Source organism: Pyxicephalus adspersus, chromosome Z (genome assembly GCF_032062135.1).
Source record: "Pyxicephalus adspersus chromosome Z, UCB_Pads_2.0, whole genome shotgun sequence".
Classification (NCBI taxonomy): Eukaryota; Metazoa; Chordata; class Amphibia; order Anura; family Pyxicephalidae; genus Pyxicephalus; species Pyxicephalus adspersus.
In genome coordinates, this window is record NC_092871.1 from 59,009,766 (window position 1) to 59,031,799 (window position 22,034).

The following is a 22,034-nucleotide window of genomic DNA, read 5'->3' on the forward strand; positions in this document are numbered from 1 at the left end:
GCTCTGACGCTACTTCAGCCCCCAGTGTGCTCACAGCAAACATGGCTGTTTGATACCCAGGACTGGATGCAGGACTCGCTTCTCCAAGACTCTATTAATCACCACAAGTAGGCCACAACCTTCCATTTGATGGTAGTATACTTATTATTGACCCCTATCATCATCACTCACTAGCCCCATTGGGCTTCATTCCCCACAGGTGTTGGTACACCTTGTACCATCTTGTTTACCTTTGACTACATAAGCACCTGCCAAGGGCTAAGAACCATTGGACAACTGGTTTCTTCTGGCCTAGTGTGCCTTCTTGACCTCCTGAAATGGCCTAGTACTCCAAAAAGTTTGCCAACCCCTGCTTTAGAGCATATTCCAGAGTTATTTGTTTTCTTTTCCCTTGTGCTTGTAGCAAGGAACAGATTTGATTACTCTGTGACGTCATCACTTGGCTTCTAAAATACTTCTTCTGGTTTGCTTTGTTCCCATTGATGCAAGCATGCTTCTAAACCTTTGTCTTCCAAAAGCCATTTCTATTATGCCCTATGCACAGAATGTGACAGGAGTCTCGGAGTGACATCAGCAGAACTGTTTGCTGGTAAATAAATCAGTATATGCATGTGGAGAACAGGCTGTAATCAAGAACTTAGAGCTGGTCACCTTCAGTGATCTCCCCAGCCCGTTTTAGCTGGGCGCACCACCCAGAACTTTTCAGTGTCCACCCAGCTGTTTTTGGGTGGTTACTTAAAGAGTTGGATCACAATACAGGGATTGCCACCTACAATTTCCTCCCACCCGGGTTAAAAAAAATTTCTGGGTTGAACACTGACCTTAGTTGGGATTGTGCACTTTATGTGGAGATATCATTCTGCTTGCAAAATCACTGGTGTATGTGCTATATGTGGCCACACTGTATGCGGCACCCAAAAAACATTAATTGATTACAATGACTTTTAGCCTTGGCATAGTGTCCACACAGGCCTTTATCTTGCCTGCTGTACACACAGAATTACCTTGCCACATACTGCACACGCACACCTGGAACCATTTTTTAGCACATGCACCATATCTGTCATTCTCACCTAGACAAGAACTAAAAAGGTGGAGGAATTAGTAAAAGAAACAAGGGTATTTCCGAAAATATGTATTTTTTATGAGTATGGTAGATCAGAGGGTAAAAGTTAGCATGGGACAATGTTCTTTAAACAGTGGAAAATCTGCATTAAGAAAAAGAATACATACTGCATATACAGAAGTACATTTAAGCCAAAATGTAAGTTGTTTGTGCTGGATTAGAAAGAAAACCTTTAAAACACCTAGCAGGTTTTAATTGCTAATATTTGAGTTTCATGACTATTACCCCTGGGACATAAAGTGGTGGGAAATCAAAAACTTTACAATTTGGAGGTAAAAGGAACTCTTGCTATGATAATTGTTATAATTGACAGCATTTCCCCTTACTTCCTGCTGTGTCCCTGGGACAGGAAATAAAGGAAGAAAAAGAAAGATCTCTCTATGACAAAAAAATATTACATACATTTTAGTGATTTTAGCCAATTTAGCCATCAGTATTCAAACTTGAAAAAGCCATAGATATACTATATGCTTCATAACTGTATTTGTTTTCATTTTTAAGTTCGTATTTTTAATACAGAATAAAAATGTTTTGGTTGTTTTCACAACTGCCTCATTCCTCTAGCTTTTGGACTCCCTCAATGCACTGTTCTCTTATGTTATTATTGGTTTACTTTTTCTGCCAATTGAATTGTACTGCTATTTCCTCCATCATTCTGGAAGTTATGATAATCCAGGTCCATGATTTACAGTTGAAACAAGGTACTTTTATCAATATGCATGCTTGAGAAATGGCCATAGGTCCAAAATTGTTGCAGTATTCTTGGCATGTGGCTGAATTATTTCAATGAAATCTTTGGTTGTTAAAGGCGTAAAGCACAAGTCAAGCCAAAATCTTTATTTTGGACAAAATGTTATAGAGTTAGAACCTTAGTCAGATTCCCCTTATTCCCTGTGTGAGAGAAAAAGTGAGCAGAATATTTCCAAAAGAGCACTGGCGGGAATAAAGAAAACAGAGTGAAAATCCAGCTGTGGTGGAATATATTTTTCATTTTGTTAAGGGGCCCTCTACTGGTAACATATACTTTAAACCACAGTCCAGTCCTCAATACCAGTTGTGGTAGTAAATATTGGTTACATAAAGCCTGTCATGTAGCTGATCTGTCCATTCTCTTTTTTGCCCTTTTGCAAACATCATCATTCACAACACAGGACCAATAGGCACCACCACTCGTTCTGCATGGTGACATATGAGTGCCCACCCATATTCATAGGCAGAACAAAGGGGACACAGCAACCTAGTAGAGACACCTGTATCTTGGAACTACTCATGCAATATTACAACATCAGGCTTATTTTTTTAAATGGACCATTACGCTGGAAATCCTGCAGTAACCAAACATTATTTTTTGGAGGATTTCCATACTTTTGTACTAGAAACATGTTTTTAATTTTGATCTTGCCGATAGTATAAAACTTTTATTTATAAAGCTATGTGTCAGTTTTCCAAGTCATTTGGACAAGCTGATAGCATTCTATTGGCATTCTGCCATTGACTGTCTTCATTATACTTCTTTCATGTTGTCTTGTCCAGCTCCCCTCTTTGTGTAAATCTGTGTATTGTACTGGAAACTGTTGTTTTAGTGTATTAGGGTTTTTATACCCTTTTTTCATATATTTTCCTTTAGGGATTCCCTGGTAATTTTGGAGAGAGGGGTCCTCCAGGACTTGATGGAAACCCTGTAAGTAATTAATATTGAAACACAAAAACTATTGTTACTAAGTGTTTATTTTTTGCAAGAGACTGTAAAATTAGAGAAATAGGGAATTTTCTTGGTCATGGTTTACATGTAGAAAAAGCATATAAAAATTAGTAATGTGCAAACCAGTGTACACAAATGAGGCCACTCTAAATGGGATCAATGTGATTGTGTGTCTGGTATTTCTCTTTAACCCTTTTTACATTAGAGAGCCAGTCCAACAAAAGTTGATAATTCAGGTTTGGGTTTGTGCTGTTGGGCTACATCTTTCATTGAATTTAAAGCTAAACACATGGCAGATATACAGAATGCAATATGCAGTTCTGTATACGTTGATACATCATCATCATTTTGTATAGTGGCGGTTCCGAATTTTTTAAAATTATTTATATATTGATCCGGACAGGACCCTCAGTCATTGACACATGCTGGCCATTATATAACTTTGTTTTCTTCCTGTTCAAATCTACAATCACAGCATCAGGAAGTATTACATTACCAACTTTCTTTGCAGACTTCGGGTGTTATGTGGCTGATTGCTACAAGTTCAGAAGATGATGCTGGACGATATACAGATGTGTCACAATAAACCATGTACTTTGGTAGCACCTTTTCCTATATTCTCCAATAAATGACACACCATAGAACACTTTATTTACCCAAAATAAATCTATCCCTACCAGGAATAAGCTTGTTCAATGTTGTTGACCCTAGGCCAAAGATTCAAAGTCCTTATTTTTTGCCCAGTCAGAAATTTATTTGCTGGGTTTCCCTATAGTCTCCAGAATGCTTTTCCTGTTTGGCTGTTGCTTTGTCCCTGATTGGCTGTTGTTGGTTGCAGTGTGGCCCACTCCCTAGCTGGTGGTTCTTCCTGTACTCCTCGGGATATAATAAAAAGAAAAGAGAGAAGGTACTTCTAGCCTGCACTAGAGTCTCATTGGTTTCTCTAAGCAACTCAAATGATTATGATTTCCTTTTATAAATGTTTTTTTTTTTTTATAAATGGACAATGCACAATGATGTCTTTAAATTGTAAAGTAAAGTGTTTTTCTTTTTTATTTAGGGTGAACTTGGGCCCCCAGGTCCTCCCGGAGTCCCTGGATTCATTGTAAGTACAATGACCAGTAACCAGCCAATCCCTTTTATTAGTCAACAAACTCTATCCCAAATGCACAGTTTATACAAACATTATTTACTAAACTTGCTATGAATGCATTACGTTTCTTTCACCCTATGGAGGCCTGTCTTTGCTGATAGTTGAGGAGGTTTTTTGCTTTGTTTATATCAACTATTTTAGTTACGTTTGCTATCTGCCTTGAGTGGGCAAAGCTGTGGGCATGAATTTGTCTATTGTCCCACAGGTCCATCTGGCAATAGGCAGTGACAGAATTCTTCCCTGTCTTTCATTTTTTTATTTTTACAGATAAGGCTAAGTAGATTAGTGTTGGCTAAGTTCCACTCCAGAAATGACTACAAATGTCTTTTCCACATGGACTGTGTTAGGTTAAATGTTGTTTATAGTTATAGTGGTTGTATATGTCTCATAAATGTAGAAAATTTTGGTGAAATTTGATACCTTTGCATATCACAGTGACAGATGACAGCAGCATGCCAAGTTTTTCTGCTCATGAAGTGGAGATCAGTGTCCTCTCTGCTGAGGAAAAGAATACATGAATAACTATTCCAACTGCTTTTGAATTTGATGAAAATATTTGTCCACGGGCCTGGTAAAATATGTGTCCATTCCTTGTAACATTCAATTACCTTTTGTCTTTCAAGTTCTCGGACGTGAGAAAGAATATTGTTTTTTATGGAGAACACAGATCTTTGTTTAGGGGAGCGTTTTATCAAACAGAGTTCCTCCAGGGGTTACTACCAGTTCCTTGAGCAATGAACAATTTGTGCTCCTTATGCATACTAATGTTTTTTGGGTAATAACCATTTCTAAGTGAAATGATGAAAATATGTGAACACTCATTTCAGACAATTATTCTCTAACTTTTAGGCAACAGTTTGGGAACAAAGCCAACTCTGTAACCTCTTTTAGCCTGTCGCACCACCCAGCATCTTTCATTAACCACTCAGCTGTTTTGGGGTGGTTACTGAAAAGTTTAGTCACAATTCAGGGACTGCCATCCTCCTACAGCTTCTTCCAACCTGAGTTAAAACATTTCTGGGGTAACACTGCTATAAAAACATGGTTTGACAAGTTTGGTGCAGAGGAACTTAAAGTGGGAGCTTGGTTTAAGTCAATAAACCCTACTAAATTTGGAATGCCAATCCTGAGTCTTACCTTTCAAAATCAGTACCTGACCTTTCGATAACAAAGGAGCCTGTCAAAGCTGCAAAAGGGGTAGAAGGCAATTCAATATTAATGCTCATAGTTTTGGAGTAAGATGCCCAACAGGTTTAGATTTTGTACTTAAGAAACATCTGCATTAAAAATTTGCACTTCACACTTGGATTATTTTGGTACCTATTTCTTGCCATGAACAATAACAAAAGCCAAACAAACTTTTTCTCAGCTCCATCTTGTAACCTAAAGCCTTTGTATTTTACTAAAAATGTTAACAAAACCGGAGTTTAAAGAACACCAGGTATGACTGTATTTATTTAAAAGCCTAAATATAATCTCACTTTCTACAACTATGGATTCTTTTGAATGTTTTATATTTGCCCATATTCAGCTTTTTATTTTCTTTAGCATGAGTTTTAGAGTTATTATTATACAAACAACATATTACGCAGCCCTGTACAATTAAATAGGGGCTGCAAATGACAGACAAATACAGACAGTGACACAGGAGGAGAAGACCCTGCCCCAAAGAGCTTACAATTTAGGAGGTGGGGGATGTAACACACAATAGGAGGGGAGATACATAGTGGTGGGGAGTAGTGAGGGTTCAAAGACAGAAGAAGATTGGTAGGCCAAAAAATGGGTTTTGAGTGCTCCTTTAAATGAACAGAAAGTAGGAGCAAGCCAAAAAGGATGATGAAGACCATTCCAGAGAGTTGGGGCAGCTCTAGAAAAGTCTTGGAGGCTTGCGTGTGATGAGGTTATGAGTGAGGAAGTCAGTAGTAGGTCATTGGAAGAGCGAAGAGAGCGGCTAGGGGAGTATTTCTTACCAGGTGAGAAAGGTAAGTGGGACAAGAACTTTGGAGGGATTTGAAGGCAAAATACAGGAGCGTGAATTTTATTCTAAGGTGAAATGGAAGCCAATGAAGAGAACTACAAAGAGATGCAGTAGAAGAAGAGCGGTGGGAAGGATGGATGAGTCTGGCTGCAGCGCTCATAATAGATTATCGGAGTAATAGAGAGTTGGGTAAGTGAAGTACCAGAGAGGAGGATGTTACAGTAGTATAGAGGAGAGATTAAATGATCATGTACATTGAGTTTGGTGGTCTTTGGGGACAGGTAGGGGCAGATTTTAGAGATGTTGCGTAGATGAAAGTGATAGGACCTGGAAATGTTCTGAATATGGGGGGTAAAAAAGAGAGGGCAGAAATAAAGGTGACGCCAAGACAACGTGCCTTATGGGAGGGACGAATAACAGTGTTGTTAACAGTTATGAATATGTCAGAGGGAGATTTGGAATGTGAAGGGGGGGGGATGATGGGTTCAGTTTTATCCAGGTTGAGTTTCAGAAATCAGTCAGACATCCATGATGAAATGGCTGACAGTCAGCATTAAACCTCATCCAGAACTGAGGGAGACAAGTCAGGAGTGGACAGATAGATTTGAGTGTCATCGGCATACAGATGATACTGTAAACCAAAGGATGAAATTAGACTACCTAGAGAGGAGAAGTACAGAGAAAATAGAACTGGTCCAAGGACTGAGACTTGGGAAACACCAACAGGGAGGAGAACAGGAGAGGAGGAAATACCATTAAAAGAAACTTGAAAGGCGAGGTCAGACAGATAGGAAGCAAACCAAGAGAGACCAGTGTCACTGATACCAATAGAGCGCATGATTTGTATTAGAAGGGGGTGATCAACAGTGTCAAAAGCAGAGGAAAGATCAAGGAGAAAGAGGAGGGAAAAGTTCCCTTGAGACTTGGCTCTGATGAGGTCATTGGCCACTTTAGTAAGGGCTGTTTCAGCGGAATGGGCAGCACGAAAGCCAGGCTGCAGAGGGTCAAGGAGAGAGTTGATGTTCAGGTAATGGGTGAGTCTTTTGTAGACAAGGTGCTCGAGAAGTTTGGAAACATATGGGAGAAGGGAGATAGGATAGTAGTTAGAAGGTATAGAGGGGTCTAAAGAGGGTTTCCTCAGGATTGTGAAAATAATGGCATGTTTGAAAGCGGAGGGGTAGATACCAGTAGAAAGGGAAAGGTTGAATAGTTCGGTTAGGATGGATTAATGGGCATGGAGTAGATCCGAGGGAATTGGGTCAAGCAGACAGGTAGTAGATGGTGATTATGAGAGAAGGGACTTCATCCACAGTAACAGGGCTGAGGGAAGCCAGTGATGATTTAAAGGGGTAAGGGATGGGTATGGTTAGAGTGGCCTGGTGACTGCGTGTGTTGGAAGCTTGAGAGGAAATGACAGTGGAGAAATAATTTTGCTTGGTGCCCATGAGTTCAGTGTTAAAGTGTAGTCTGGCTTTGTAGTCCATTAAGTCAGTACTGAGGCCAGATTTCCTCCACTTGTGCTCAGCTGCATGAACAGTCTTTTGAAGATGTTTTGTATGATTGTTGTGCCAGGGTCGAGCGTTAACAGGACAGGGGTAGCGTAAGGTGGCAGGGGCAACTTTTTCCAGAGCCAAAAAGTGTGGTTGAACTGAGTGGGATAAAAAAGAAAAAGAGACAAGAAAGCTAGAGTTTTTTGTGACGCAATAAAAGTATATTGTGAAAGAAAGTCAATTCAAAAATGAAATTCAAGTTAACATTTAAATTAGTCATACAAAGCAATTGTTTTTTTTTCCATATGGTTGGTATAGGAAACTAGTTGCCTGACTATACAGTGGTATCTCTAGTACAGGGATGTTAAACTCAAACACAGATTGGGACAAAATTAAAAACTTAGACAAAGTCGCGGGCAGACCTTGAAATTTATTGAAAAAATTTAGGAAGTTTTTCCTGCTTGTTAGATATAAAACTTTTATATGGAAACAAAGAGGTTTTGCTTAACCTTTAATCTGGAACAAGCCTATAATAGAGAAAGTGGCAAAATAATTTTTTAAAAATTTTATTTTAGAAAAAATCTTACGCCTCTTTCTCTATTTGTAACATTCTGAGTTAAATTTTAATGAAAAACTTTTTGCACAGGCTAACAATAATAACAAATTACTTCTGTGAAAATCCAACTATTCAAGTCTATGCCTTGGAGTAGCAAGGAAAAGTACATAAAAAAACATTTAATATTTATTAAGGTCCAAGCCAGATACCTGGCCTTTCTTCTTGGATGCTAGTTCATCAATGTTTGGGGTCAGGCTCTGAGCTGAGGAAATCCTCAGTATTGAGTGAAGGTGTTCATCAGCAGGGGGACTCCTGTGCAATGTTTTGTTCATCTTCATCTTGGAAAATAGTTGCTCACACAGATATGTGCTGCTGAACATAGAGAGCAGTTGAGCAGCTTGGGTACTGAGCTGGGGCATTGTGTCAGGGATGTAACGTGAAAATTGTGCAGCGCCCACAGCCTCCTTCTTTGACTTCAGCGTGACACTACACTGGAGTTCAATCAGCTCCATTTGGAGGTTAGTTGGTGCGCTTTTCACGTCAACTGCAAACAGATTACTAAGCATTTCAAACCTAGATCTCTGGGCATCAAAGTCAGCAAATCGCTGGCTAAACTTTTTTTTTAGCTAACTGTGCACTTGGGAACGCTGTGGTAGAGAGTTCTGTTTTTATGGTTTAGCAGCAAAGAAAATGGCCCAGATTTCCTTGCAGTATCTAAGTCTATACCAGGCACAATTTTATTTTAAAAGCCCTCACTGCAGCGTACATGTCTGTGATGACATGGCCCTGCCCCCAACGCTGCAGGTTCAAGATATTGAGATGACTTGTGATGTCAGAGAAATGCCAACTCAGACAGAAACTCTTTATCTTGGAGCTCTGCTGTGTCTTTCTCTTTGCTTTCTATAAACTGACAAATTTCCTTACATAGCTAGAAACATCTGTTCAGTATTTTTCCTCTGCTTAACCATCTCACCTCTGTTTGATACGGCATGTCTGCTTATTCCAAACAACAGTCCTCCAGAAAAGACTTGAAATGGCGGTGATTCAAACCTTCAGCTCTTATAAAGTTAACTACTCATGTTATGGTGCTCATAACATGTTCCATTCTCAGGGCTTTGCCACACAACGATTCCTAATATATGATGCAGTGATAAACAGTTAGCTCACCTGCACCATTTGCAGTTGCAGTTCGCGCCATGTTTAGGTTCTTGTACTTGTCATGGTGTTTAATTTCATAGTGTCACATTTTTTGTTACATTCTTTGGTTACAGCTACGCTGATTCCACACACAAGACAAACAGGTCTGTCTTTACATGTATGAACAGATATTCTGCTTCCCTCTTTTCTAGAATGCTTCTGTTTTCCACCTTTCTTTTAGCCATTTTTAGGAGGGGTGGCCAGGTGATAGGTCGCTAATGAATGTCAAGAGGGGAGGGGGCGCTTGTGCGTCTTGACTGACAGCGGAAGATGCTTATAAAATCTGCCTGCACTAAACTTGACTACACATGCATTTGTTTTTTTTACTAGCAAAGACGGCACCTTAAACTTACAGATGCTTAAACTTACAGTTATGTAAGTTATGATGTAACACGACGACTGGCATCACTTTGATAACAGCAGGCTATGCACAGCCTGAGACACCGCTATATGACACAAGGCCATGGGTTGCTAAGAAGCCCCTGTAACTCCTAAGCACCTCCCACGTGTAGCTGAGGAGGGGAATGCTGAAGATGTCAGACGGGGAATGCTGAAGATGTCAGACGCAGCTAATATGGGGCTAAATCCTATGAGTGGCCTGCCGCTGGAAATAGCGCCGCTACTAACATTTCTGGCATTACTTGCATCTATAAACAAGTCCAATGTGGGGCCACGCAAAGACAGAGTGATGCTAGGAATTGTAGTAGCGGCGCTATTTCAATGCAGTGGTGGGCCAGCTGCAGTTCATATTTAGGATTCCTTTGGGGGCCAAAGAAAAAAGGAAGTTGCAGGCCAGATTTGGCCCAGGGGCCGGAGTTTGACACGCCAGCTCTAGTATGATGGTAAATATTAATGTCTAATGCCTGATGCGTTTCACTATTCAGCTTCATCAGGGGATATATAGAGCAAGTTGTACTAAACTGTTATTTTGTATTGAATGCAATACAAATGGATTTTGAATTTCCTGCTCCGCCCCGTCGGCAACGTACACAGGCTGTACACACGGAACTCCCCCGGTGACTCATCGTGTGCAGAAGACGCCAGAGGAAGAAGAAAGAAGACCGGTATTGCGGCATGGACGACGTGGGACGCCGGCGAACCAGGTAAGGCTGTGTTTACTATTACTTTCCATAGGTCTACCTACGCCGAGTGTGACTCGGGGTTACCGCTTTCAGCAATTTTTTTCTAGGTTTCCGCTAGGAAGGTTAATAACAGCATGCAATGCCAAGCTGCAATATCTAAAGATAGCAAAGAAATTTCTTGTATTAAAAGAGGAATAGACTGCAGAGATGGAGACATTATCCTGCCCCTGTACAAAGCATTGGTCAGAAGTTTAAGCTCCGGATAAGGAAGGGATTCTTCACTGTAAGGTGTGTGAAAATGTGGAATCAGCTCCCTCAGGAAGTAGTTTCAGCAACTGCTATAGATTGCTTTATGAAAAAGCTTGATGTTTTTCTTGAAGCACAGAATATAACTGGGTATTAAGGCTTTAAAGTAAAAATAACAGTGACTGTTGATCCAAGGAACATCCGATTGCCTCATGGAATGAGGAAGGAATTTTTTTCCCCTGTTGAAGCAAATTGTACCAGGGTTTTTTTGCCTTCCTCTGGACCAGCAATGTCTTATAGGGTTTTTTATCTGGGATATGTTTATTTCCTAGTGGTTGAACTTGATGGACCTATGTCTTTTGTCAACCTGACCTAATATGTAACTATGTTCACATTATTTGTTCACATTATGTAGTAGTAGTATTGTAGTTTGTATATCTGAATGTCTAAAGCTATATTCATGATTTTCTAGCTGCCTTTGCATAGAAGTTTAAAAAATTCCATTGTTCAATAAAAAATATTATAAATATAAATATATAAGGTATGCAACTTTGATGTTTGCCCATTAGTATAGCAAATTGTTAAGATAAATCAGCACACTGGATATTCAAACTGAATACATAACCATTGAGAAACATATTGTGGCAAATAGTGTTTACATAAACACATGGATGTTTATATCATATAGCTATGATTTAATTGTTATTTTCATATTTAGGTATACAGAAATATTTTGAGAAGGATAATAATGAGATCCAATGACAAGCTTATTGCTGATTATAATTATAAAGGAAAAAAGGTAATAACATTCACAGATACACATCCATACATAGTCATAATAGATCTCAACACTCTAAGTATAGTATTTCTAGTATTATCAAAAGGGGACAGTAACCTAAAGCTAAATTAGTGCGGAAAGATGTTACATTTTAAATAGGAATGGCCTATAGCTAAGCATGTCATTAAGGCCAGGGGCCTGGATTGCTCTGATGTTAACAATCTATTTGTACTCGACTTTAATAATTTTGTGTCTCAGTCTCCACCTCGTGGGTTGGGTGGGGGCATGTTCTGAAAAAGAAAAGGGTGTCTGGATCATATTTAAGTTTTGTGGCTATGTGGTAACTGATAGGGGTAGTAACTTTACCATCAGTTACTGCGTAGATGTGTTCATAAATTCTTTTCTTAAGGGGTCTGAACTGAGTTGCAGCTTTATCTGGAGATGTGACTTTAGGGAGGAGCCTTTATTCTGTCTTCTAAAACTGTACTCCATGCTATAATATTAGACACAAATGCAGCTCTGTATTCAGTAAATGTGTTTTAATGCAAGCTTTTAAAGTACATTGATATAACTTGATATCAGCCTTTCGCAGAGCTCAAACTGGGGAAAGGGCCTAGTCCTACAAGGAAATTGCTAAAAAGAAAGCAGAGTGACAAACTAAAAAAATAGCTTTTCTTTGTGCTGCTTCTCCTTTCAATATCCAGACACAAAGAAGGAGAGCAGAGGAGACCTGAGTGTGTAGTTTTATTGCAGAAAAATCAGGTCCTTTTTTTTACCAGTCTTGAAAAGTTATCTAGAAGGACAGGAAAAAAACAGCTGTTTTTTGTGTATTTCATCTGTGTATTTAAATGTTTGGCTGAAGTTCAGATTTAAATTTATACCAGCCAAAAAAAATAAACTCTACAGAAACCACTGCTTTGCGCTCATTGTGAAAACAGTCACATGATCAAATCTCTTTTAATAATGTGATCCTCATTGAATGTTAGGATCAAGATTTTGGCAAAGCTGAGGAAATTTGAGTGTCCTTTTAGCGGAAATCTAATGACCAGCGCCCCTGCATTTTATTGGATAACCAGCATTGGACTTAGCCAACATTACCTTTTTTGGTAGGTTTTCTAAAGGAAAGGTAAGTATTTGCCTCTTTTAGGACAGGGTAAAGGGGTGTTATTTCCATATATGGAAGATTTAGGTTACAGGTTACATTAAGTCATTGATTAAAATGCTAAATCCTTTGTTATTTATACATCCATAAAAGTGTTTCGTTTCACTTTAGTCTGGTATAGTCTGATACTTCTGAGAAGGTAGCAGATCTTTTTCCACTAGCTTCCATGTACACTGTTTACCTATAAGGAGCTCTTGTGCCTGTATAGCTGTCAATCCAGCAGCACATACAGCTCCTAAGTGTTGAGGCCACTGGTAGCACTAAGTAGTTTGCTGTAGAAAAATATTGTCAGAACAATTCTGCTTTGGGTCTTGGTTGAAATGTATTACTCTCTGAACTTAAACACTTGGAAAACTATTTTCCCCCTTAGAACCTATTTCATCCCTATATAAACAGTCACAAAAGGGGGACTTTACATTTTAGAAGTGTATTTTATAGTTCCATAGCCCCTAGCTTGTAAATATGAAGTGAGATACTCATGCAGGTTTATTTATTAATTTGAAAAGCAACTAAACGGAACAAATTTGATTTGTTTTTTGGTATTTTGTTTTGTTTTGTAATTGTAAATATAAACTAGAAATCGGGGATGTCAGAGGAGGACAGAATTGTAGTAGAGAATATACCAAAGTCCACTATTGTTATAAGAATTTCCTATACCTTTGCACAAATAAATTTAGCATTTAAAAAATGCTGAATAATATACACAATTATGCTGAGCACCAGTTATGGTTTGAAGAGGGGAATTAAAAAATTATCATTTTTTAAAAGGAACTATACTGAATATTCAAAAAAAACAAACAGACACACTTACCTTCAATCTTGTAGGGCAGTCTGATCACTCTGGGGGTGTCTGGCATCTGGTCCCACATTGTCTTGGCATCCGTACCGGAGCTGGCGCAATGAGCGCAGCCATTTTTGTCTTCTTTTCTGGGTTATTCATCCTACGTCACCCGGCTCAGGGGCCTTGCTGTTTTTGACAAATTTTTCTTTTTGAGCAAAAAGGCTCTTTCTGCGCATGCCCGGGAGGCTTTGCACTCCCATTCATTCTCGACCGCCTAGGCAGCTGAGAATTAGGGGGCGGTGGTGCACCCCCCTTTTTAAAAAAAAAAAAAAAAAAAGGTGTTGCACCTTTTTTTGTAAAGTGAAAATTCTGAGTTTAGGTACACTTTCATTGCTCTCTGTGTCCTTGTTGTAGGCATATGGGGGAGGCACCAACTGGTATAAAAACCTGATGGGGGTTCTAATCCTACCATACTACACTAAAAAAGTTGGGTTTTTTTTTGCTGTTTGTGGCTACATTGTAGAGAGATATTCCTGCCCCAGGGTCACCTTGTCACATTCTGACACACTTAGATAGAAAGTGAAAGAAATTTTCCACAAAGAGACCACTGTCAGCAGTTACAGAAAGCCTTGCAGGTGATCTAAGCCTTCAATACTATAAAAGAACACAATCACAAAATATTTGGTAGATGTTTGAAAATGGGCTATTCTCACCATGTGTGCGGTTGAATCTGGAGTTCACCTATTTAGAGTCTTTTATTCTGATTAGGCATAATTTGAAAGTCCAGTGCTTAGGTGAACCATGATGTATGGGTGCTATTTGTGTCCTTCTTACATACAATGTTTTTCTAAGGTTGTTTTAAAGTTGGATGAATGACAACTTTGACCATACATTACACAGACTTGTAATCTATTATATGAAGTCTTGACTAGAGATGGCAATTAAATAATTATTGTTTCATGTAGAGTAGAGCTCAGTTTTCAGGGTACGACTGCATACAGAGACAGACAACATGGACAGTGTAGCTCCTGTAGTTGCCATAAGTATCACTGTGAACGGGGAATCTTGCCTTTGAATCATCAGCAAAAATTGCAAGTTCAGTGGGATGTATCAGTGCAGGTTATTGGACCATCTCTGCAGGGTGCTTACAAAAAAGTATGTGCCATAATTGGCAAACATTTTCAAATATGTTGGTTCTAGTAGTTCTTTAGAGATGGGGTACTACAGATTGTTGACCAGTAATTGCAGAATGTATTAGATTTTAGGTTTCAAAGTAATTAAAGTAAACCTCAGGCTCAGAAAATATTAAATTAGTTGGGTCAGTAGGATAGCCAGGCACCTAACATTACCAGTAAGCAGTCAGCAGTTATATGGTAGGTATTTGATTGTGATTAAATCATCATTGAAAATATTTTTCATGTATGAAACATTTCATGACTGACTTCATCCCATAAAGTTGAACAAACCCACAGCATAACAACTCAAGTTGAAGCTGAATTTGTTTTTACAGTGTAAAAATTTTACAGTATATAAACATAGAAATCATAGTGCTTTGCGTGGTTATTAACAATTTAAATTACTTTTTTACTTTTTCATTCCAAATTACCTTTTCATTCTAGTTGTGCCTATGATAATTATAGGCACAGAGTTTCCCTTTCATAAATATTGGCATAAGGTAGAGAATTGTGTTACCCCCTTTCTTGCTGGTGTCTGATGGCAGTTAATACAAAGCCACTGAGACCATCTCATGTCTATCCGACGGGTCTGTAGCTGTCCGCAGGTGTTTTTTCCAAAAAATCCTATTAAAGGCCAGTGAGCTGTGTAACATGAACCTCATGGGGTTGTAAATAGCTGGGGTCTGTCCTGGATAAACTGAGAGCTGAAGGGGTCTTTATATGAGCCAGTACAAAGAGGTGGCTTGTTGCAAGTTAGAATCTCATGCTGCGTACCTGGCATTGCACTCTGGAGTTCGTGCCCTGTAGCTTTCCATGTACTCCACTGGAGACAGAAACTGAAGTCTGTGGAACTTCTATAATTGTACCATAATACTGTTGCTAATTGTGCAACAAGTCTGCTCTTAAAAAATCCAGTCTCTTCTTCCCTATTTAAGGACACTTTATAGTTTCCCTGGTTTACATACTACAATACTACAACAATAATATAAACATCCTAATTTAAGTTTTTTTGTGACTGGGTCAGAGTTTGTACCCTGTACGGAACGCCAGTGGTGGGTCCTTGATGGTAGATATATTCCTCCCTTCTTTAGGTCATTGTTCTTCTGAAAAAAGGTTTGGTACTGCAAAAGGGTCCAGAAAATTTGGTTTGGCAGCCTTCTTTGGCCATTTTTATTGAGGTACTACAGGGTTGGGACTTTTGCATAGAAAGGAATGATCTGGGTGGGCCTTCCTATCCAACTGCTGTACAGCCCAGGATTTCCAACGTAACTGACAGGTATGTCTGGGAATGTCGTGGAGTAGGTGGGGCAGTAAGAGTCTCAATCAACAGGATTTATTTGCTGAAATAAGCCTTTGTAAGCCTTGTTGGGCTGGACTAAGCTGTTTTTGTGTTATTTTTTCGCTGAAGTAAAACTGTTTGCGTTAGGTTGGTTCTTTAATAAATGAACTTTGACGCACAGTGCCCTGCGATATGCTGATTCCCTTAACTTTACAATCCCAAGGTCCACTTATATCATTCATGCTAATGTGTATACCACTTGACAGGTGATTTAAAGCAAAACTGTCAGATTTTTTTTTTTTTCACTGTTCTTAACCAATGTCAGACAGTTTATAAAACACTAGTATCAACGAGAATTTCTCACTCACTGGCCTAGAATGTGCTGGAAACATCTAGCTGACTCAGCAACGGAGCTAGCTGCTCCATACCAACAAGTAAAGCAGTCTGTTTGTAAAAGTGATCTGTGGTAAAAATAGTTTTTTTAACTGTCCAGTTGTAGGAGATCCTCGCCCTATAACTCTACTCCATGCATTAACACCTCTTATACCTGTGGTTCTAACACTTCTTGTATCTCCAGTTTCAACACTAACCCTGGCTAAAACTCTTGTCTTTATCTCAAATCCCAACATAAACCCTCCCTGAACCCTAACACTGACCATCCTTGTATCCCTAATATTAAGTCTTCATGTAGACCTAATACTAACTTTTCCTGTACCTCACATCCTAACACTCTATCACCAACCTTCCTGTAACTTGAACCCTCACATTCTCCTTCCTTTACCCCCCAAACCAAACAATCTCAAACACTAACCCTTCTTATATAAGGCTTAATCCCTTTTTATGCATCCTGTTTAATAATAATAATAATAATAATAATGCATACCCAGGTCTCTTGTGGGACGCACCACTCTAGAGACTAGTTCTTTCTATAATAAAAGGTACTAGTGCAAGGATCCTGGCATTGGAATGTCCTAATTATTCATAGAAATAAGCATTAGGAAATGTGTCTTCTTAGTCATCTGTTTTTTGTAAATTTTTAGGGAGAACTTTGCCACAGAGCAAATTTGTTTAGGAACATTTGATCAGTGGAATTAAAATTTTCAGTTTTACATTATTCCTATGTGTTCTTTTTCATTGTTACAAAATCAGATGATTGCGTACAGCAAATATGCATATTTTCTGTACATTTTGTTTGGTTTTATTTTCTCAAAGTGATATCTTTATCTGGCATATTGGAGGCTCTTGTAAACAGTGGATTTATGGTGGCCATATAGTATAAAGTTGTCTTTTTTGCAAAGAAATTAAGATTATTTCTGCTGAGGCACACCAGTGCTATTTGCATACTATGTTTAGTATGCTTATTGTTGCCAAATTAGGTATCCTGCTCTTGCTAAATGTTTGTTTGCTGCTTAGTTCTGGTTTTGTTGTGCAATGATCTATCCTAAATATCAAAAGTCTTTTGCCACTCCTAATGGTGCTCCTTTTTAATTTGATCTCTTTTGATGCTTATTTCTCATTCCTGTCTAGTAGAGTAGTAGAGACTGCCTTGGCCTTGCTGTTTTTTTTTTTTTTGGTCAAGCTAGTTGCTTTTTCTGAAGGTGGATACTACAGCCAAAACTATTTTAGTTACAGAAATGATTAGCATTTTACCTAGCAGCTAGTTAGCACGTTAGCCTAAGTTATTTCCTGGCTTCTGAAATCTTTGGAAGATGTATTTAACACGTTTTCTGACCACAGTTTCTGGTTCTCCTTTCACCAAATTTAAAGTTTTGTTATATCAAAAGAACCGTATATTGGCATTCCAACTTTTGCATTCCCTAAATTTAAAAGTTGAAATCTTATAACCTGAACTCAAAGATCATTGTTAATAAAATGAAAAACTGCTTGGTCAAGTAACTATTCAGAATGTACCAAAAACGAATGTGAGATTTTAGTAGTAGTAGCAAATTGGAAACCTGCTATTAAAGGCATTCTCATCTCTTTCCTTCATTGGTTGATTTGGTTTTTAACCCTTTAATGTTACTCATGAATTATTAATTATTTTTACATGAAGAACTCCAGACACCCACCTATTTTGTATAGTCAAAGCCACCTTAGAATGGGAGAAGAACATTCCCACCGGCAACCACAGAGGGGTTAAAGTAACACAGTTTAGCTTTATTGATGCAAATAGGATCACAGCTGGGAGTGCACAAGCCTAGTAAATAGCCTTTTGTGTCTCCTTCATTGAGATGATCCTTTGCCTCTCAGTAGAGCAAGGCTTTAGCACAGCCCTGGGACCCATGATTATATCTATCCAAGGCTTGAAAAATGAAGGGGCACATCTCGTGTTTCTTTGATCTGTGGCCCCTTCCTTGTGCACTTCAGATCCTTGTAGTCAGCAACAGAACAGCCAGGTACCTAACAGACAAGAGCACCTTTCTACTCTGGCCATAGTAAGCTCTTTCAGCTAGTTACAGGATACCAGCTGTCCTTGGCTCCAAGCCCATCCTCAAGCCATCCTCAAGAAGGGAAGATCTCCTGTGCAAATAAAATAATAGCTGAGAACCTCACTTATCACTAGGCCATAAAAAACTCACACTGAGGTTGTGTTATTGTAACCCTTTAGATACAATATAAAAGCCTGAATTAATGGGCTAATACTGAAATGTTTTATTAGTTGAAACTTCACTTGAAAGTGAAATTATGGAACACTAATTACACCAGTTTAAAAAAAATTATTTATAATCTTAGGATTTCAGTTATGTGCCCCACGTATGTGTTCTGCATTACTTCTAAGTTGTAATTCTCTTCCTCTCATTTCCATTTCAATCTCTGAATGGCAAATTAAAGAAAAATTTCCCCGATGGGACAAAGACACCAGAAAAAAAAATACATACAGATGTATTTAACATACCCGGCTCTATCTATTTTTTTGTTATTTATGTCCCATTGGAGAGATATGATTTAAGTTCCTGTCAGATAGACACAACATAAGTCAATAAGAAACATATCACAATTGAGTAAAATTACTTTAGAAAGTATTCTTTTTTCCATCATGAGACAGAATACATAAATGGCTAAATCAATGACTGGCAGATTGTTCCTCAGTCAGACCAAAAATCTTGCTTTATCTGTGGACACCTAAAAGTGGACCTGTACCAAAAAAAATCCCTTTGCTCTTCAATACTATAGACACATTCTGATTGCACATACGTCTATCCTCCACTCCCATTTACAACTAAGATACTTTCCCCAGGTACTGAGCACAGTATTGTGGGAGGGCAGAGGGTATATATGTTGTTTTATCCTATAACTGCTACACAGGGCAATTAAAGACAAAAGCCTCCTAATGGCCATGTGTAGCTGTGCAGTTTTATTTCTTCTATTTCCCAGCAGGTTTTAGGTATATTGTAATATAGACGAGGGGTGTGCAAAGTGCAGTATACAGGGAGCTACAAACCAAAATCCCCCTTTTATTGGACACTGAGTGGTTGCTATAAATCACAGTCTTCTTTTCATCACCATTGCCATAGTTGGTACCCTAATAAATGTGTGCATTTGTATACGTTCAATTTTAAGCTTTATACAATTCCCCCAAGCAAGTCAGTACCTTTTACATTTTCTTGTTACCCACACTGTAACCTGTGAGTTTATGTGTAACTTTAAACATTTTTACTGTTTGTAAATTCTAAAAAGAATTGTAATTACTGATTATATATGCTTGTAGGTCAATGTTAAACTGTGTTTTGGTGTTGGCATCCCTCGTCTCTAATATGTCTGATTTTGCTCTTCTTAGGGTGACATGGGCGCTGCTGGAGTCATAGGCTACATGGGACCTAAAGGTTTGAAGGTAAGTCAGACAAACCAAATATTCCAAATCATTTAGGGAGCTTTTTTTTAAAAAAAATGTTTCATTTTGAATAAAGTATATGTAAGTATCAATTCCTGTCATGGTAGCTTGTAGTAGTCACATTTAGATGTATTGTTGCAGTGGAGAACCCATGATGGAATCACTGGTTTAGTCACCCTTGTTCTTTTAGTGGGTTCTTCAAAGGAACCTTTTTGAGGCAAGTAGCTCAGAGCATGGATAACGTCCATGTGAAGAGTAGGACATTAGGACACTTGGCATAAGCCTTAGTACTAAGCACAACAGCATGAAACATTTCAAGGCACTGGGTTGTTGCTTTTTGTGCTAAGATAGAGCCTTCCAGTTCACCGCACCTTTTGCGGACTATAACATGATCACATGTGGGAATTCCAGCCTAGCAAACCTGGACAGTTGACAATCTGGAGGAAAAAATTACTTTTAATGGAGTTTTACCTAACTCTGACTCTTCTGAGTTTATCTGAAAAAAAGTAAAGCTTCATGTACAAAAGCCTTTGTTTACATCAGAATTTTCCCCCCATATAGGTCAATGGAAATCCGAAAAGTAGCTTAAAGCAGTTTACGAGGTTAGATGCAGGTCAGAAGGAGATTAAAGCTACGTACACACTTCCAATTATTATCGTCGGAAAACGAACGACGAACGTTCCTGCACGATATATATGAACGATCGTATAGCACCGATACTGCACATAGAGGTAACGACACGATCGTTCGTAGATATTGTACACACAATAGATACGATTGTTTAAGCGATAGAGGAACTATGTGCACGACAGGAAAGTGAACGGACGTTCGTTCATTACGCATGCTCAGCCCATGGACGATCAACGAACGACCGTACACACGAACGATGTTCAACGATCGTCGTCCAATCCGATCCGCCGGTCCGGTCGTTCGTTTCCAGCGACTTTCCTCGTTCGTCGGCGTCGTTGGTTACTTTTTTACGAACGATTTTTTGCCCAATCGATCGCTCGTCGTTCGATTGGAACGATAAAAATTGGAAGTGTGTACGCACCTTAAGAGCACTGATAAAGTAATGGTTTCAGAAGTATCCTAAAATGTATAATGAATATTCTATAGTACTTTCTGTTTTTATCCAGTCAGGCTCTTGCAGTAAATAGGTATTGCAGAGCTAAAGTAGATTTGTATTGTAACCTCTATGGTCATTGTTAGGCTGGCCAAAGTATGCGTTTCCAAAATGACAAGCTGACCTGCTGCTTTCTGCTTAATTCTTCCCAAGCAACATATACTCAGTTCACCACATTTTTCCAACAAGTTAGACATCTCTCAGATCTCTGACCCGAGTGAAGCACTTTCAACACAAGGCTCCTAGTGGCACCCAAAAACAATCCCTAATATGCCTAAGCAGGCCATAGCAATGTTTGATTATTGTGGAATACTACCACCTATGCTGTCAATTAAAAAGACAGTGTTATGAAAATAAACTATATGTATAACATAAAGATAAGTATAAACTCGAGGGTTAGGAGCATTCAATGCCTATTAATCTTATTATTATTATTAATAATAATGATAATAATAATAATAATAATAAACTGCATCAACATTTTACACAGCATTGTACATTTATTAGGGTTTGCAAATGACAGACTGGTACAAACAATGGCACAGGAGAAGACTATCACATTTGTGTCTGCTCTTCTTGCACTACTGGCTCTTCTTCAACTACTGAACCATGTTGTAGTTTAGGAGATGAACTTTTTAATATATCTATAAAAAATAACTATTTTTTCATGTTTTCCAGGGACTTCCGGGGAACACAGGAGAATCTGGACTGAAAGGTGATAAGGTGACCAGAATACTCACTTACTGCATTGTGTTTTGCATGCAAGGACTCTAATATGTTCCTATAATATTATTCTAGTGTGTAAAGGATGTAGATACAGACCATGCTGGCATGACCCAGGAGTTTTGAAGCCAGACAAGGCCAATCATCTAGCATTTCCTGAGACAAACTATCAATGTCAATAAACATACCTGTTATGAGAAAAGTATGTCCTTGCCATTTTCCTTTTGAAAATAAATATTAGTTGTCATTATTTCAAAAACACAGAAAGGGAAGATGCATTGTGCAAATGAGTTCCAGAATTCAATATTTATATACTACATTAGCATGACAACAAGGAATCCTAGCATTCTAAAAAGGAAAAAGTTATCAATAGAGCCCTAATATATGAGAACAACTGACAAAATCCTCAAAGTCCTCCCTTTACCCTATCTCTTACACTTTCTGGTGCCAATGTGTAACTTAACAGGTTCTCTGATTACTGTTTCTGTCAAAAATGAATCTTGGTGCTTACATGTATGAGGAAGTTCGCAACATGTCACCGGCCACCTTGCAAAATAGCACTAGTAGTCCAAATGGACAGTAATCAGGTCCACCCACGGTCATGCTGTGAGGGGATACTATTCAGTGTGCTGTGGTCTGGGTTAGGTTGCA

The 22,034-nt window shown here is 38.6% G+C and overlaps 1 protein-coding gene and 1 long non-coding RNA gene across 3 annotated transcripts in view; one reads left to right on the forward strand and one right to left on the reverse strand.

Annotated features, from left to right (window-relative positions):
* The window catches only part of LOC140343731 (uncharacterized), a 554,400-nt gene that overhangs the window by 278,495 nt on the left and 253,871 nt on the right, over positions 1–22,034 (reverse strand). The window lies entirely within an intron of this gene.
* Positions 1–22,034, forward strand: part of COL27A1 (collagen type XXVII alpha 1 chain) — a 273,626-nt gene that overhangs the window by 92,070 nt on the left and 159,522 nt on the right. For both annotated transcript variants that reach the window (XM_072430586.1, XM_072430585.1), the window contains exons 13-16: positions 2,754–2,807; positions 3,889–3,933; positions 19,484–19,537; positions 21,339–21,383. In XM_072430586.1, the coding sequence (XP_072286687.1) occupies positions 2,754–2,807; positions 3,889–3,933; positions 19,484–19,537; positions 21,339–21,383 (198 nt within the window). The remainder of the gene's footprint in view (positions 1–2,753; positions 2,808–3,888; positions 3,934–19,483; positions 19,538–21,338; positions 21,384–22,034) is intronic.